At 41.0% G+C, this 18,665-nt stretch overlaps 1 protein-coding gene across 1 annotated transcript in view; it reads right to left on the minus strand.

The window, feature by feature from the left end:
- The window catches only part of ccdc146 (coiled-coil domain containing 146), a 74,321-nt gene that overhangs the window by 33,079 nt on the left and 22,577 nt on the right, over positions 1-18,665 (minus strand). Inside the window, exons 3-8 of the mRNA XM_088347114.1 lie at positions 11,098-11,180; positions 9,320-9,535; positions 6,270-6,327; positions 2,151-2,242; positions 625-718; positions 453-526 (exon numbers count right to left, since the gene is read on the minus strand). Coding sequence (XP_088203240.1) covers positions 453-526; positions 625-718; positions 2,151-2,242; positions 6,270-6,327; positions 9,320-9,535; positions 11,098-11,180 — 617 coding nt within the window. The remainder of the gene's footprint in view (positions 1-452; positions 527-624; positions 719-2,150; positions 2,243-6,269; positions 6,328-9,319; positions 9,536-11,097; positions 11,181-18,665) is intronic.

Below are 18,665 nucleotides of genomic sequence, written 5' to 3' on the forward strand. Positions count from 1 at the left end.
GCTGTCCTCGTCTTCACTCGTTATTGTTGACGCCTTCAAGGGCGTCTTCCTCACATTTCAAATGAATTTCTATCCTCTGTCATACGGACAATTCGATCACAATCCAAGAGGATGCAGATAACCTCGGTCTAAATTTTACCTTTTGTACTCGAGTGCTGCTGGTGTTCGTTAGAAAAATTACTTAAATAAGCCGCTTCACTAAATAAGCCGCAGGGCTGAACATTTGGGAAAAAAGTAACGGCTTATAGTCCGGAATTTACGGTAATAATGTTGTGGTTTGTGTGCACTTGAAAGTGGGCAAGGATCAGGTGGCGAATTGACCAATTTCGGCTTTCTTGTGCAGCCCTGACCGAAGGTGTCTAAGCAGCTCATTTGGGGTTTATATCCTGAGCGCTTGGAACATTTCCTGCATTTATTGGACACAGATTGTTAAACGTATCTCAGCCACTCACTCCCTCTTGGAGCGTTGCTCTCCAATCTCTTTTAAAATCTGCTCAGGTGCGGTGAGGAGTCGCGCTTTCTCGGCCTTGGAGCAAACAAATACACAAAAGGGAAGGAGAAATCAGTTTTGTTATTGACGGTGCCATTGAGTCAATGCCAGCTCCCTCCCTGTCTCTAACTCACCTCTTTGTTTTGTATGATTTTCTTCACTTCTTCCAGCTCTTCTTCTTCCTTGAGTGCCAGCATTTGGTATATTTCCAGGTCTTCCTTCAGACCTCTGCGCAAAACAACAGTAGGGGTGGGTGATACTAGGAGTTTTAGTATTGATCCGATCCAAGAAAAGACATGGTATTATTGATCTATACCAATCTGTTACATTTTGCTTGAAAATGTCATGACAACTGAATAATTGAACCCTCCCCCTTGTGTTAGTTTATAATTACGATAAACACAGTACCAAGATTTTATGCACTAAAAGTATTTAACTTATTCATGAAATAACTGCAATTCAAACTTAGACTGTATAACAAAATTAATAGAAATATTTCAATTACACCGGGTTCATAACAAAACCGATACATACAAAAAAACAAGTATAACTGAAGTTAGAAGGTTCCAAAATTGTAAACAATGCAATCTAAAAACATTTAACAGTATAAAAAAATAGTACCACTACTACTCCAACAACTGTTGCAGAGCAAAAGTCAAGAGTCAAACCCCAAAGAATTTGCAATGTAACAAAAAAGCCCTTTTGGTTCTGTTGCCATAGTGAAAACTGATTTCCAGGTTTTTGTTCAGGAACAGGTTTACATTTTCGCTTGCAGCTCGTTGCTTTCTATAGTGTAGGTTAAACTTTTTTCATGTAAATATGCCACAGGAGCAGACCGCTTTAGCACACGAATGTCCTTTTTTATAATAAATCATATTTATGTTAAGTTTTGGTTGTGGATGAACCCATGTGACTGATGTTCTCAAAACAAGGTTGGTATTTATTTACAAAATCTGGACCAAAGTACAAACAAACAAGCGTGCACAGAGCAACTAACAAACTGTCAAAACAATAAACTAGAAACAAAAACCAAAGTTGACAAGCTTTGAACTACAAACAATGACCTAAACTGGATATGAAAGATGCGGATCAAAGTAACAGAGAAAGCAGAAAAGAAACTAACTTGATATGAATAGGCATATAAAAATGACACAGGAAGATGACAGAAGAAATCGAAAATAATGGTGACCCAACAACCAGTGAAACTCAAATTGTCCTTTCAAAGAAACCAAGATAATTGGGCACAGGTGTGTGATAATGAGACACACCTGTGCCCCGTTCATACCTAACAGGCAAGATGCAGCATCAGGCCAGGTAGGTAGAGGTGCTAAAATTGTGCCTGTTAGTCACACAAACACCCATAAATTTAGAAAGTGGCCGAGAGCGCTGGGTGAGAGATTAAGACTGCTCTATCTACTGTAAATAAAGTAGCGGTGCTTTGAGGTAAATGGTGGAGGGGTAAGGTATCGATTCCAGGACAATAATATCGATCCGATCCAAGTACCTGCTTAGTATTGATAACATCGATATTTGGACCCCTACAAGATTGCGAAGGTACACATTGTTGTTTTATACATTAATAATTCGTCCTCCCCAGGCCCCTATATGATAATATTCTGGAGAAACAACAAGGAAAACGGCCCAGAGAGTAAACAAATACCTGACTTCCATGTGTCGTTGGGTCACTTCATTTTTCAGTTTCTCACATTTGTCCTGCAGGATCACTGTGGAGCTCTCCAGACCCTGTGGGATCTAACAGGAGAGTAATTGTCAGCTCTGGATGATGCGGTCACTGATGCTAATTTAATTAGAAAAACAGCTCCCCTCTTTTTATGACCACGACCAAGTGACGTCTATTTGGTTTTGTCTGAAGCAATATATTATGCTAGTTTGAGTCACCATGCACAAAAAACACCCATATTAAAATGATTTAAAACTAAAGTAAACTTATACTAGGGTACACTGTAAAATACTTTTTTTTTTTTTAAAAAAAAGAACCAATTTTGAGTCAAGAAGTGACTTATCCACTACACGGATCCAAAGAATTTCATGTGGCCCACAAGTCAAAACTGAGAGGACAAAAGAAACTCGCAGTTTTAAATATGTTCACTGGATATCGCCAAAACCAGGCGCCACTCCCAAAGCTGTATTTGCTGACTACTATTAATCAACCAGAGAACATTAAGGAAACCCATCCAAACTTTTACTCAAAATAAAATTCACGAACGCACTGTTTGAGGCAATCCGAAAAATACAAAAATAGAAAAGGAGCAGCAGGGTATCTTTGCAGAAGTTGAAAGAAGCTTTAGCTCCCTTTCTCAATGATTACCGATATGCCTCACCTGTGCCCGCTCCTTTTGCGCCAACTGCCTTGGACTCTGATTGGCTCTCTGTCCCTATTCAAACCCACTCCTATCTGTCCCCTTTTGTCAGTCCGTCTGCGAACCTTATTTAACACTAGGCAAGCCTTTTTCGACCCTGACTCCCACCTGTTTTCTGCTCCTGTCTGTCCGCTGGCTTCGACCCATTTTTGATCCTAACCACGTCCACTCTCCCGTCCCGGCCCTCGACTCTTTTTGTCCCTGACCACGTCTACTCTCCTTTCCTGGCTTACGACTCGCTTCCGACCCCGACCATGTTTTTCCTCTCCTGTCCCAGCTACTGACCCGTTTTCCCGTTCCCAACACCCCCATCGTTCGTCTCGGAGGATCCACATCCGCGCTCAGAGCGACCTGCTTCCCGCGTCCAGCAACTACCGGATCGTGGGCGCAACCCTTTCTCTTTCTTCCAATAAAACTTGTGAGAAACGCAACGCAAGTGGGTCCTGTCTCCGTCCGTTATGGTCCTGACACCCTTGTTAGAATAGACATGAAATCGAAAAGTTCTAAAAAATTCAGGTAAACATCCATCCATCCATCCATTATCTGCACCGCTTATCCTCAGTAGGGTCGCGGGGGTGCTGGAGCCCATCCCAGCCATCACTGAGCAGTGGGCAGGGGACACCCTAAACTGGTTGCCAGCCAATCGCAGGGCACACAGGGACAGACAACTCGCTCGCTCATCCACACCTAAGGACAATTTGGACCGGCCAATTCACCTGAAATGCATTTTTTGGGAATGTGGGAGGAAACTGGAGTGCCCGGAGGAAACCCACGCAAGCACGGGGCGAACATACAAACTGCGCACAGGAAGTCCGGTAGCTGTATTTGAACCCATGACCTCAGAACTGTGCCGCACACTGCCCCGACGTGCTGCCCTCAGGTAAACATTTTCATGAAAAAATAAGAGGCAGAAAGACTTTCAAATAATTAAGTCAATTATTTCAATTGGTGTTTGTATGCTATTTTCTTATTTTCCAGTTTTTATGAGTTAAATAAACTGTTGTGGAAATAAATGTAATTGTTGTTATTAAATCTTGGAGAAGGAAACAAATATTGAGGGGAAAAAAAAGCTATCTGAGACTGCATTCCTCTATTAGGTTGGTTCTCAGACTGTCCTATTAAGTGGTACCCTGTTTAAGAGGAGATCTCCTGGGACACTATCAGTCATCTAATTATGAGCATGCACCGACGTTGACATGCGTACAAACATTTGGAGCTACAGAAATTATGGCTTATCTTATTGAATAGCTACAATGACATTTTGCCGAAAAATGGAAAGTGTTTCTTTAAAGGTCGAATGTGTAATATTTAATTACGAGCTGGCACTGTGTTGTTTGGTACGAGCGAGCGCCAGTGAAACATTGCACTGATCCAAGAAAGGATTATTTTATAAAATCAACATTTGTATGATATTTTATCAATTTTTGCCCAGTATTCAAATTGTTGTTGTTTATTGGATGAAAGTTTTTTGTACCACAGAGAGACACCAAATATGACAGATTGTCCTTTGAAATTATGTGGACTGATTTTTCAGATGTTGTTCCTGGGGTCTGTTGGACCCACTCTACCAGTTTGAGGGAGCACTACCACAGGGACCACGCTGGCCTTGACCTTCCACTTCTGTTCCAGCTGCTCTTTCAACCTTTAGCACGTCTTCAGTTTCTTGCGTTCCTTCATCCTGATGTTGCCGTTAGCTGGGACCACTAGTACGATTTCTGAATCCAAGCCACCTCCTCTATCTGACGTTGGTATATTTCATGTAGGGGCTTGTACTTCCAGAATGTCTCCTCCTCCTCTACACTCTCATCAGGGCTCTGCTGCCTAATATATTAACTTAGCATCTTTTGGGGCCATTTGTTCGACATACCGTATTTTCCGCACTATAGGGCGCACCGGGTTATAGGGCGCACCCCCAAAAAATAGTTTTTGGTCCTGTATCTTCCATAGATAAGGCGCACCGGATTATAAGGCGCTACAATGGGAACGTCGACAAAACAGTCAGATGATTCAGTCAAACTGATTACCCCCTTAACATTCCAAAAGCTTGCAAAGAAGCAAATACGTGTCGTAGACACGTGCGGATGCGGCGTCCGTACGATGTCACTCAAATGCATCATTTCAAATATCATTCGGAAGGTTAAAGTCTTGGAATTCAAGAAATGCCAACCGTTCCTTAGTTTCTATTTTCTTTTTCGCTCGCAACTTTACTGTGCATATGACAATAAACACTTGGAATTGAGTTTAATTTACTCAACTCATCACAGCAACATAAGATCGTTCTAAAACAAGATACCGGGAAAATATAAAGCCGCATAACTAACCTAAGTTCTCACGTTCAATAATGATACGCAATCATGGTCTTCTTAGAACCGTGAGTGTAGTAAATCCAGGAGAGTAAAATATTTACAAATACAGACTAATGAAACATGTTTCTTTATGGCGTAGTTTAGCAAGCTTGCTATTCAGTCATCTTTTTCGGCCAATTGCAGGGTTTGTTTTGGCCCTCTAGCGTATCCGAGGCTCCGAATAACTTCAGCCAATAGCGATCGATTTAACGGATGATGGACACATCTTTTTCGGCCAATTGCAGGGTTTGTTTTGGCCCTCTAGTGTATCCAAGGCTCCGAATAACTTCAGCCAATAGCAATCGATTTAACGGATGATTGACACATCTTTTTCGGCCAATTGCAGGGTTTGTTTTGGCCCTCGAGGCATTCCGAGGCTCCGAATAACTTTAGCCAATAGCGATCGATTCAAATGATGATTGACACATTGGTTAGCCAATGAAACGCTGGTATATAAATCCCAGCATACACCGCGGACTACTCCACGTACGGGGGAAAATCGAGTCGGCGGCTGTTGCGTAAGTTGCGAGACCTTGCGAATTTAATATTGAGCCATATATAAGGCGCACTGTATTATAAGGTGCATGGTCAGCTTTTGAAAAAAATTAAGACTTTTAGGTGCGCCTTATAGTGCGGAAAATACGGTACTCTAGGATTATATATATACTGTACAGTTCAACCAGTTCAGGGTGTCCCCTGCCCACTGCCCGATGATTGCTGGGATGGGCTCCAGCACCCCCGCGACCCTGCTGAGGATAAGCGGTGCAGCTAATGAGATGAGATGGGATAAGATATATATATGTTTTCTTTTTCCTCGTCTAGTTCCTGATTGTTCTTAATACTGCTAAAAGACAAGCATTGATTGATCAGCCTTCATGCTTATCTTATACCCTTATTATTGAGACTAGACAGTTTCTCAATGCCCATATATTCCAAAAAGTACAATGCGGACTGTTGATAGTCATGTCTGGATGAAAGCTCAAGGTTAAGCTTAAATTCATCTTCCCTCAAATGAAATCCACGTCCCGGTGACAGGCACTGCAATGAACTTACATCAAGTTTCGGCCGAATGTTGTTCTCCTTCAGCAGACACCGCTTCTCTTCACGAAGCCTGCACCAAGGGTAAAGTAAGGTGATAGAAAAACAAGAGAAAAATAAAACATCTGCGACAAGGAGGGACTGGAGTTATTCTTTTTTTTTTTTTTTTTTTTTTTAGAAATCATTTTTAAAGGGTTCACAGGACTGAATGTTCAGGAAGCACTGGTGCATGATATCACGCCGCCTAGTAATGTTCCAGTGACCTCTCGCTGACTTCCAAGGAAGCACTGGAGTGTTCTTTTCCATTTTTCTGGGTGCATCTGACCCTTTTGGACGTAGCAATAGTGGTGTTGAGGGATTTAGAGGAAGGAAAAAGGGAGGCCTGCGGATGAAGAGGGAAACAGCTCTGCTATAGATGGGCAAAAGTGAGAGAAAGAGCCAGGCAGGCAGAAATAACTACAGAATTGACGTCACGACACTAAGCTGTGCAGAAAACTTTCGCTCTGACTTGTAAACATGGAAACATTAAATTCCGCTCTCAATTGGTGTTTGGCTTCCCTGACACTCATTGTGATCGAGCGTATTTCTTTCAAGCTCACAGGAAACCGTTTGTTGTACTTTCCCTCTTCAAATACCATTGCATCAAAAATTTTGTTAATGCCGTCAAAAAAAAAAAAAAAAAAAAAAAAAAATATATATATATATATATATATATATACAATCATGTCAGGGGAACAAACAATTTTAACATTTTATTTTACAATCACTACGAAAAAAGAAAGAGAAGTAGGTTTTGCAAAATATTGCCCCCCTGTTCTTTCAGCTCTGCCAACTGACTCTAAAAGTTCCCTGATGACTCCTGAATGATCCAGTGTCAACCTAAATAAATAACAATGCAAAACATTGTCATTATGTTTCATCTTAAAAGCGCCTGCTCTGTGATGGGCTCAGAGCTCTGTAAAAAGAGCCACTGGAGAACAAACCGCATAATGAAGACCAAAGAACAGACCAGGTAGGTCCGGGTTAAAGTTGTGGAAAAGTTCTAGGCATGAAAGGGATGCAAGAAGAATTTGCAACATTTACACATCCCCTGAAGCACTGTGCAAGCATTACCATCAAAAGGGAGAGAGCGTAAAACTACTTTGAACCTACCAAGACCTGGCTAAACTTTTTGCCTAAACAAGGAAAAACTAATCAGAAAAGTAGCCAAGAGGCCCATGATATCATTGGATGACCTGCAGGCATACACAGCTAAAGTGGGACAATATGTGCATAAGACAACTAATCGTCGTGCTCTGCATAAATCTGGCCTCTACGGGAGAGCAGCAGGAGGAAAGTCCTTTCTGAGATAATATCGTACAAAGGCCTGTTTGGGGTTTGCAAGAAGTGACAAATAACATGTGGAACAAGGTGCTCTGGGCAGAAAAGACCAAAATGTAACTTTTTAGGCTGAACGCAAAGCGTTATGTTTGGCGTAGCACTGCACATCACTCTGAAAGCACTGTCCCCACTGTCAAGCATGGTGGGGGAAACATCATGATCTTGGGTTTATTTTCTTCAGTATGGAATAGGGAAGATTGTTAGAGCTGATGGGAAGATTGGTGGGGCCAAATACAGGGCAATCCTTGCAGAAAATTTGTTGGAGTCTGTAAGAGTCCCGAGATTGAGGCACAGGTTTACTTTCAACAGAACAACAACCCTAGACATTAAAAAAATCTACAATGGAATTAAAACTATCAATATAAAGGTATTGGAATGACCAAGCCAAAGTTCAGACCCCAATCCTGTAGAGCTTTTGTTAAAAGATCTGTAAAATGTGGTACGCAAACATTAACACTTAAGGAACTGAAGTGTTTTGTGAGGAACAATGAAAAAAATATTTCTGTTTCAAGACGTGCAAAGCTTAGAGAGACTTACCCAAAAAGACTTGTGGCTATGATCACAGAAAAAAGAGGTTATACAAACTATTTACTCAAAGGGGGTCAATAATTTAGCGATGCTGACATTTTATTTTTTGTTATTTTTTTAGCACAATGTCAAATGTTGACAATTGTGTCCCGTATGTTGTTGATTCGTGTAAAATATTTTGAGTTTTTTAAATCTATAAGTTTCAAGGCTGAAATATGTCAAAAAGTTCTTGGGGGGGACAATACTTTTGCAAGGTACTGTATATATTAATTTATATTTTTCGTCAGCATCGTTATTTGGGCCGAGCCGAGTTTTTGAGCGAAAAGTATGGCAACTGCGAATGCAACGAGGAAAACGCCGCAGGTCTGGCTCTTCGGGCTTTATGGAGATATTGGCCCTCACCCAAAACAAGAACACCTCCTCCACCACTAGGCTCGCTGCCTCCTTGACCATCTTCTTTTCTTCATTGTAGAAGTGAACGAACCGACTCAGTTTTCCCCTCAACTAGGGCAGCTGCTTTACCATAGTTGGCTAGGGGTTCAGCTAGTCGATGAGCTAGACCTCTGACGCTTTCCTCGTTGCATTCGCAGTCCCCATAGTTTTCTGCACTTGAATACTTGACTAAGCCGAAATAACACCTAAAATTTATTTGGGGCAAAATTGGCGATTAGAGCTCTCTCCATTCAGGCTCACTGTGAAATTCTCCACCCTCTGAGATACGATCTGCAACCTCAGTGGAACTGTTTAAACCTAGGCTTAAGACACATTCATATTCTATGGCTCAAGTGATTTTTACCCTGTGCTCTTGTTTTGTTCACCTTAAAGGAGAATGAGCCTGGTTGTTGCACGGTGCATGCATTTTGAGCCATCATACCAGCACTTGGACCTGATGTATGGCATCATCTAGAATATGCTGCATCAGTCAAGATTCTGGGGCAGGAAGCTGTCAACTGGACATTCTGTCCTTGCCCATATTTCATATTGACGCTGTCTGTGTATTGTCTGTTGACGCTCTTGCAACACCCATTACAGCCGGGTCATCCTGGAAGGATTACCTTATGTGAGGCTCCTTAATTTCCTTCCTGCTGAGGTTTTTGAGTTTTCCCTTGCCCTCATGTAGGTTTCAGATCAGGAGATATCATAATGCACGTGTTTACCACTTAAGCTGATGCTGTGTCATGTAGTCTCGGTCCTCGGCGTCTCTCAGCTCACTGAAAGCCCGCAAGAGCTGTTGCCTTAGCTGGCCCGCCTTGCTTGTGGGCTCCTCAGAAAAGCTCAGCTCTTGGCTCTCCCCCAGGTCGGCCTGCAGCCTTCTCAGCTCAGCGCTGAGCCTCTTCGCCTCTTCCAAAAGCCTTGCCTCTGAATCCTGGGCGCTGTTGGATGAGAAAAGATTAATTCCTAGGTGTACTCATTGAATTTTAAGAAGTATTTTTCCCGGAATTAAAAATAATATCCTGTTTTAATCAGTCCCAAGTGGTCCCAAACTGACAGCCCATGGGCCATTCCCAGCCCTCAGGATGATAGTTTGAGGCAGCCTTAAATGGAAATTAAACTGACAGTGTCTACTAATTCACCACTAGATGTTGTATGATTCTGTGTGCAAACAAAAATGAGTACAAAAAAATCACAAGTAAGAATGAAAATTTCGGAAACCCCAAGTGACCATAAAGTAAGATTTTTCTTTTATTTTGTTTCCTAGTCTTTAGCCAAGTTTTCTTTATTTTATTCATTTTGGGGGGACAGGGGGGTGGACAATTATATCATATCCCTCTAGGTGAGGCTTATATTATGTAAAGAAATATCTAATTTTTTTTCAAGCTACCTGTGTCCCTTTAAGTGCAGCCCTTGCTTATTATGGATTAATTTGTTACTGATTGATTAATTAATTTTCATACAAACTCTTTATGTTTTGGGTTTATTTTTAAATCTTATTTTGTGTAGGGAATTCGAATAAGAAAAAAAAAGGCTAATATTTTTATCAGAGCTCTTTTGTGGAAAACCCGATTTAGCTCAACACTCCTCAGAACCTCGCTCTGGCAAGTTAAATTGTGTTTGAGATGCGTGCTTTACAAAGTTTAGTTTAATTGCAAAGAGGATTAAATTAGGCGAATTTGTTTGTGGCCAGTTGGTTAGCTCGCAACCCCACGGTGTAGAGGTTCAGGGTTCAAGTCCAGCTACAGCAGCCTCCACGTGTGGAGTTTGCATGTTCTACCCGTGCCTGCGAGGGTTTTCCTTTTGGCACTTCGGTTTCCTCCCACATTCCATGGATGCCAGGTTAATTTGCCGGTCCAAATTGTCCATAGGTGTGAATGAACGAGTGCGTGCTCTGCGACTGGCTGGCAACCAGTTCAGGGTGCCACCTGCCCACTGCCTGAAGATAGCTGGGATGGGCTCCAGCACCCCCAGGACCCTACTGAGGATAAGCGGTGCAGATAATTGATGGATGGCTTCACTGATCAACTGTACCTTAGCTTTGCAGTATTTGGCTTCTACCTACCAATAAAAAATGTTACACTATTTACACTAAAAACAACAAGCCAGAAGAATGCAGACATTTTGAAAGTAATTTAACATTTATATGTTCCAAAAGAGTTGTTTATAGAAAAGGTTTTTTTTTTTCATTAAAAATACAAAATTACAACAGGCATGATTCTGTTTTGTGTCTGTAAAAAACTGCTGCACTAGTTTAGAAAGGATGAGGTGTTGCTGTTTTAGTCATCAGTATTCTCTATACAACTGTAGAAATGTTAAACTCTATAGTGTTCTCTTTTTAAAATAATGTATTTGTTGAATTTATTAAACTGTTTCATAATTAATACAAACATATGTAAAAAAAACGTCTCTACAAAAAAAATGACCTTTTCGAGAGGGTATAATGGCGGGAGGTCAGGAACCACCTAGTGTTTTTCTGCACCCAACACGGAATGTTGCATACCTCCTCACTTCATCCCTAAGTTGCCTGTAGATTGCCTTCAACTTGTCCACTTTAGTTTTACTCATTTTTCCTGTTGACATCATCTAAAAGGAAACAAAAAAAATGCAGAGCGTCACTAAAAATGTGAATTTCCCTTCGGGGATGAATAAAGTATCTATCTATCATCTATCTATCTAAAACGGATGCACACAAACAAATGCGCAATAATTTGTGTTAATAGGGGTTTGAAATGGCCCAGTCTGATAAACGACAAAAACTCTCAGTTTAACAAACCTTCATTGCAAAAAACATTGATTGATTGTCCTGAAAAAAAATGGAATTTTGGCTAATCTCAAGTGGTTGTTTGGTTGGATCTCTTAACCACTAGGGCACTTATACTTGTGGTCCGTCTTGAGTAACATATGTTGATGTGCCTAGAAAGCAGAGGTAAAATCTTAAGCCTGAGCTCGCCGAGCCTAAAATATCAATGATTACATTCGGGTACAGCAGGGCTTATTACTAGCTGCCTTTTTTTTTTTAATCCACTTGTCATTGTTCTTCTTTGTCTCTTAGCCTAACTTACAAAGTGCTGTGCGTCTTAAGTATGGACTGCTGCTGTGGTCTGTAGTCCAAATTTTAACCCTCCAAAACAATGCACGGCTTAAAAATTTTCCCATCAACTCTTAAAAAGTCAATAATAGAAAATTGTCAATGAATGTAACAGACATTTAGAAGATGTAAATGTGTGTGCAGTCTTGTTACAAAAGACAGGCTTCAGGTGTCTTTGCATCCTCCCTTTGCTCAGTATACCTTGCCAACTTTCCGCCCAGATTGTGCTCGTCGGACCCAGAGAATCGGTCGTGCGTCAGGGGCCGTGGTCGGCTCAAATCTCCTCTCCTCCCAAATCCTTACATTTAAAGTATGAAATTTCGAGTTTGCAAATCAAGTTAATTGGTCCAGCTTAGGAGTTGTCCAACCTTAGTGAATTATGTCCAGTTTTTTAGGGAAAACTCATTCTCGAATATTTCTTTCACAGTAAATGCAATCCAAATCCATTTCGTCAATTCCTCCAGCTATTTTGTAACAAGAGCTCTTATCAAATAAACACAATATATTTTCTTGTGCAGTTCATCCTTAAGTTTAACTGAGGTTAGCACGATCCCTTTGCTGCATTACCATCCGAAAGCTGATGTTTCCTTACACCTTCTAGCAGACCTTCTTTCACCAACTCTGATTGGCTAAACCAACGGCTTTATCAAACACTGATGTTTTGCCTCAAGACCTGCAGAAGTCTTTGTGAAGGCCTTCGAGCAGATTACCGACGATCGCAAGAAGTAACGGCTGAAATGTGTTTGGCTAAATGCTTAAATATGAAAGCACACATCTGGATGCAACACAACCAGGAAGAAGCAATGAAAGGAAGCTGACAGACAGTCTTGATATATTTTACAAGTATTCATGGACATGATGTGAAATGAAACATTACATGATTCAGATATTTTTTAGGCCAGGAGAGAGGACCTTCCAGGCACTGACAGCCCACCACTGCCAAAAGGTGTCAAAAGCAACTACCAATTTTGAAAAAGGTAGGAGAAAGCAATAAAGAAACAGAACATGCTGATGATTCCCCATTTAGTGCCTTCGCCTGTGGCCTGATTATCTGTGGATCTGCTGAAAGAGTTGTGGAGGGTAAATTCCCCTCTGTGGGGTTGTACCTTCTATGTCACAATGATAAAAAAGGCAAACAGGTGCCTGGCCCTTATCTTAGAAGCCAGGCTGGTCAGGATGAGGGGATAATGAGGGAATAACCTTGAATTTTTAGCAACAATCCAAACAAAGTGATGCACATGTATTTTGTGCAAGATGATTTTTAAATATTCATTGTTTACAATTCATTCTATTTTACAATATCCAGCTCGCATGTTTGCAAGTTCCAAGCACGCTTTTTTTTTTAGGAAATTGGGCGTCATAATATAAAATAAAATGTCTGTCGGTACCAAAATTGTGTTAGGATCTGGTACGCCACCATCCGCCAGAGCGCGCCGACTGGGTTGGGAACTGGGTACAGGTTTGTCCAATCGCCAGAAACCTGCCCCTAATTATCCTCTTTATTAAGACATTTTGGACAGCACATGTCGTATGGTCATTTTGATTTCCACTGTCATTGCTACCTCTGGTTAGATTTTTTGTTTCCTGTATCTCGTTTGGACTTTTTTGTAGTATTTTGGTACCCACTTGTTTGATTATTACTTTGTTCCTTGCATCTCCATTTCTGGTTTGGTCTTTGTTTCTGGCATGGAACATGTCAGCTTTAGTTTTGTTCGGACATTTCATTGTTTTGTGAACCCTTGTTTGTCACGTTCTACCTCCTTTTGTTCTCAAATACCATCTTTCTTTTTTAGCACTCCAGCCTCACTTCCTGTTTCCCCGCATTTGGGTCCACCAAACAAACTGATTTATTCTGAAACTTCACAGCTTGCGCATCTTAGCAGTTGCATATTGTCAGGTCAGGAAAAGCACAGATTTACCTGGTGCTCTGCATTCCCTTGAAATGTACCGGAAGCTTTCATCTTCAAATATTAAGTAGGTCATCTGGGCACATAATTGATCCGAGGCTCGGAAAAACTTTATATTGTGGAGCTAATTTTACGGAACTGAAAACAACTTAGATCGATTTGGAAGCTTGAGATGAGTCATCAAATAAAATCGATGCCGTGATTTTTACAACAGACATTTTGGCGGCATGCTGAAAGGTTTATCTGAAACAGCCCAAAGCATTTGGAGGCGAGCCTCGCCCCTTCTGGTGATGAGACTTATCTGCAGCCGTTAAAGAGAATTGGAAGATTTTATGGGGTGAGTGCGTAAAGCGTAACATGTGGCCAAGCATCTTTGAAGTGAGACAATCGCTAAATTATATTTATGTGAGCTTACAGCAGGCCGCCAGTCCCTCAACATCACGTGCAAATAGGTGAAAAGAGCATGCAGGGAATAGCATAAAAAACTATCAAAAATGAATTTCAACATGTCAAACGGTATCCAATATACAAAACATCTGATATGCACTATTGCTCAGGGGTGTCAAAATCTTTTGAACTCAGGAACCATGTGGTAGAAAAGGCACTCTTGCAGCCAGAAAATTAGATTAAAGGGAGAGAGAGGGAGAAACAGAGAGATACAAAGAGAAGGGGAGAGAAAGAAAGGAGACAGAAAGAGAGAAAGCTATAGAAAGCACAAGGAAGACAGAAAAAGAAAAAAGGAAGATCATTTGACAGAAAAAGAAAGAAAAAAAGGGTGGCAAAAAGAAGAGAATGAAAGAAAGAGAGACAGAAAGAGAAAGAAATAGAGAGAAAAGAAATGAAGAAAGAAAGAGAATAATAAAGTGAAAGAAAGAGAAAGAGTGAGAGAGAGAGAGAGAGAGAGAGAGAGAGAGAGAGAGAGAGAGAGAGAGAGAGAGAAAGATAAGAAAGAAATATAGAGGTTGAATAAAGAAAGGAAGAGATATGTAAACAGAGAAAACAGAAAGAAAGAGAAAGAGAGAGATAATGTTAAATAAAAAGAAAAAACAAAAGTAAGAGAGAGAGGGGAGAGTGAGAGATGTAAAGAGAGAGAGAAAAAGACAGAAAGAAAGTGAAAAAAAGGAATAGAGAAAGAATAAGGGATAGAAAGAAATATACCTACAGTTGTTTTAGGAGTGGCGCTTGGCTTTGGAAAAATATTTAAAACTGACGGTCCTTGTTTGGTTCTTTTTTTCATTTGAACTTCTCTCAGCATTCTCTCTTGGTCTGGATTCAATCGGTTGACATGGGCGTGACCTGGCCCACGGGCCGTATGTCTGACACTCTTGCTCTAGCTCAAGCACTCAATCAGGTGCATTGCTAATGCCGATTTCTGCAAACTCTAACTACGATAATAACATTTTTTTGTGTGACAGTCTCAAACTAAACACACCAGAACTATCTTTGTAAAAGCTGTGTCAACCCAAGGAGCCATCCAAAATGGCAGGCTGCCCACAAACTTTTTAACTGGGTGAAGTCGTGAACCACTGCTACCTCCCATTGCATGCGCTGCAAGCAATTGGACCCTAGGTGTTGTGACACCTCATCTCATCTCATTAGCTGTACCGCTTATCCTTATTAGGGTCGCGGGGGGGGGGGTCTGGAGCCCATCCCAGCCATCTCCGGGCAGTGGGCAGGGGACGCCCTGAACCGGTTGCCAGTCAATCGCAGGGCACACGGGGACAGACAACTCACTCGCTCAGTCACACCTAGGGACAATTTGGACCGGCCAATTCACCTGAAATGCATTTCTTTGGAATGTGGGAGGAAACCAGAGTGCCCGGAGGAAACCTACGCAAGCACGGGGAGAACATACAAACTCCGCACAGTAAGGCCGGTAGCTGGATTTGAACCCACGCAGGAGGTTCCCACGACCTCAGAAGTTGCCGCACACGCGCTAACACGTCTTTGTTAAATCCTTCAACGCTGTCTCTTGGTTGTGTGTTTTCCCGAGTGTAAAACCTGCCTGATTCCCTGGGTTGCCACACATGATTGTCATTAATATCAACGTATTGTGCATTGTGTTCTACAGCAGACAGCACACAGCAAATGCAATCAAGTGGGCAAGTTTTAAGTGTTTGTGTTGGGTAAGAGTGACTGTGTGCGCGACCGTGATAGCCTGGTGTATGCTGTCAGTCAAACAGCGGGGCGGGAGAGCAGGTCAATGTGGCCACCAAAACCGCTAGCTTTTAGCAGCTTGTGACATTGAAAATAAATTCTTCAATTAAATCGAACATTGAGGAAATTTAAAAAAATGGTGATCACCAGTGTGTGCTCCCTAGATTGTTATCTGAACTGTTTATTAAGGGACTAGATCAGTTACCCATGCAACAGATGACCTGGATCTATAACTCATGGGAAACTTAAATTCGGGGATGTATTTTAATCATCGCGGGGACCTGGCTTATTTCGAGGATACCAGATGCTTTAGTGCAGCAAGCCAGCCGCTCTCTAAATCCCCTCTTTACAATGAAAAGAGAAGCCCTCCAATTTTGTTGTACTTTTGCATAAAGACCATTAATTTAACTGCAATTCTGTGTTCAGTTTTTATTTGTAGATCTATAGTTGTTATTTTGTTACAGTTGTATACTCTCAAGGACGTAATCTCTAGACATGTTTAACCATACTTTGCATATTTTCACTTTATGCGGGGAGTTCTGGTCCCCAAAAACTGCAATAACCAACGGATAACTGTATGAGGAAAACACAATGCTCATCATTGCAGAGGGATTCATCATCACTCTTGCCATCTTTCCCATCATGTTCTGATATTGACTTTTTGATTTGGATTGAAGCCCGGAGGCAGACTGAATCACAACAAAGGGGTAAGGGTCCTCTTGTCAGATTTTTCTCATCAGCGTCTGCATCCATGCTTGGTCCCACCCGTATCCGAGTGGATTGGATGTTATGAGTTTCGAAAAATAACAACAGACCCAGAAATTAGGGGTAGGCGCATCAATCCAAATATCGATATTATCAATACTAAGCAAATACTTGAATCTGCTAAATACTATTGTCCTGGGATCGATACATCAACTCCTCTACTAATTACCTCAAAGCGTTGGTTCCATGTGTAGCACGCGCAAGTCTTTATCTCAAGTTTAAAGTTTATGCATGTTTGAGTAACTGGCAGGCACACTTTTAGCACCAAATCCTTTGTCAGAAACTGAATATTACAGACTGGAAGCACAGCGCGGTTTGGATTTTTTTTAACTACAGAAAAGGACAATGTTAGGTGGGTAATGTGGTCCCCGACTGTAGAAATTTACATCGACACATGAAAAAAGTTCACGCTACAGAGAGCAATGCCACCAAAAATGACAACATGTTACTGTTCCTGAACAAAAACATGTAATTCCGTTGTCACTATGGCAACAGAGCCAAAACTTGACCGCTACATTGCTGATTTTTTTGGTTGGACTGTTTTGAACTTTGCTCTGTACCAATTGTTGTATCATAAGCATTTTCATTTTTATACTGCTAAGTTTGAAGGTTAAAACATTTTTAGTGCCTGAAAACCTTTATACTACCTTTTTACAGTAGTATAAAGTAAACACAAACGAGGGTACAGTTATTCAATGATCATGACATTTTTAAGCAAAAAGTATCAGTATCGGATTGCTATCGATTGATACTGCAGACGCTACCCTACTTACGAACGAGATAGGTGCCGGACGATCGTTCGTAAGTTGAATTTGTTCGTAAGTTGCTTCAGTGCTATGTGTATGTTTAAGGTTTATATAAGTATGTTAAATGCTTGTATAAGTAACCTGTATTGTTTGGTACCAAAGAACAAACATTTAATAGAATAATATGCTCTATAAAGATAAATAAAGTTAAGTGTAACTTACTTTGAAGTTAGCTTCAAGAGGCCGTCCTCTGTGTTAGAGAATGGCTGAAAAAAAGCGATAAAAACCATTTTCTCAACCGCATCAAGCTTTCTTATTCCACTATAGTTTCAAAATAAATAGCTCGCCGCTTCTTTACACTTTACACCAACCATATTGAATGGATGCACAAGATATTAAACAATAAATATGTCACGTTTCTTAGCGCGCTGGAGATAGTATAGACATAGAATAAACAGGATAGAATGTTTACACACAAAATAGGAAGAGGAAGCGGAATAGTTTTCTTCTGGGTGGATGCTGTGTAGCAGCAGAAAGGAGCACTACAGTAATGTCCTGTACTCTGAAAAAGGTGCACACAATACAAAATCTACATTCCGAAAAATCTATTTTTCTACATCCCGAAAAAAAAGTTTGTATCTACCGTTTATCTTAAGTTGTATGGTCGTGAGTAGGGGAGCGTCTGTATCATCTATTTACTTGGATTGGATCGGTACAAAAATTCCCAGTATCGCCCACCTCTACCAGAAATGGATGCCAGTAGCAAGATGATAAACCCAAATTGAAAATTGTGAAAGCAAGACTAAAAGAACAACTGTTTAAAAATACAATTTACAAATTGACCTCAATCCAATTTGATCTAAAATAATCTCTAAAGGAGACACATCCAAATGCTCATTGAGGATTTGCAATTAGCCGCGGTTTAAATGAGGTGGTTGTTTTATACTGTAGCTTTGGACTGACCATAAGAACATCCGATGGAAAAGCACACAGAGAATCCTTAAGCAGGGCAAATGAATGGGGAGAAGCTACAGAAGCCTTAATGACATCCACTGGCAAAGCCGCGGGAGCCACTTAGGTTGGATTTTTCATTTCTATTCAGCCAGTGCAACTGGAGGCAACCACTGGTCCAGAATGGCATTAATCCCTGATACAGTACTGCATAAAACGCCACCAGATTAGTACAATTTTGTTTTTATACTTTCCCCCTCATTCCCTTGTGAAGCATTAAAAATTAATACACGACATAGAAGCAATAACACTCATTTGCAAGTCTCTAATGACTGCTACACCCAAATTAATTTGCAGAATCTCAAGCGAGCCAGCCACAGATTTGGAAAAGCTTGTTAGTACTGAACCCTTTTTATGTTGGATAGGTTTTACAGTAAAAAGTTCATCCTTGGAG

The sequence above is a fragment of the Urocampus carinirostris genome, chromosome 11, assembly GCF_059441175.1.
Source record: "Urocampus carinirostris isolate Australia breed hairy pipefish chromosome 11, RoL_Ucar_1.0, whole genome shotgun sequence".
Lineage (NCBI taxonomy): Eukaryota > Metazoa > Chordata > Actinopteri > Syngnathiformes > Syngnathidae > Urocampus > Urocampus carinirostris.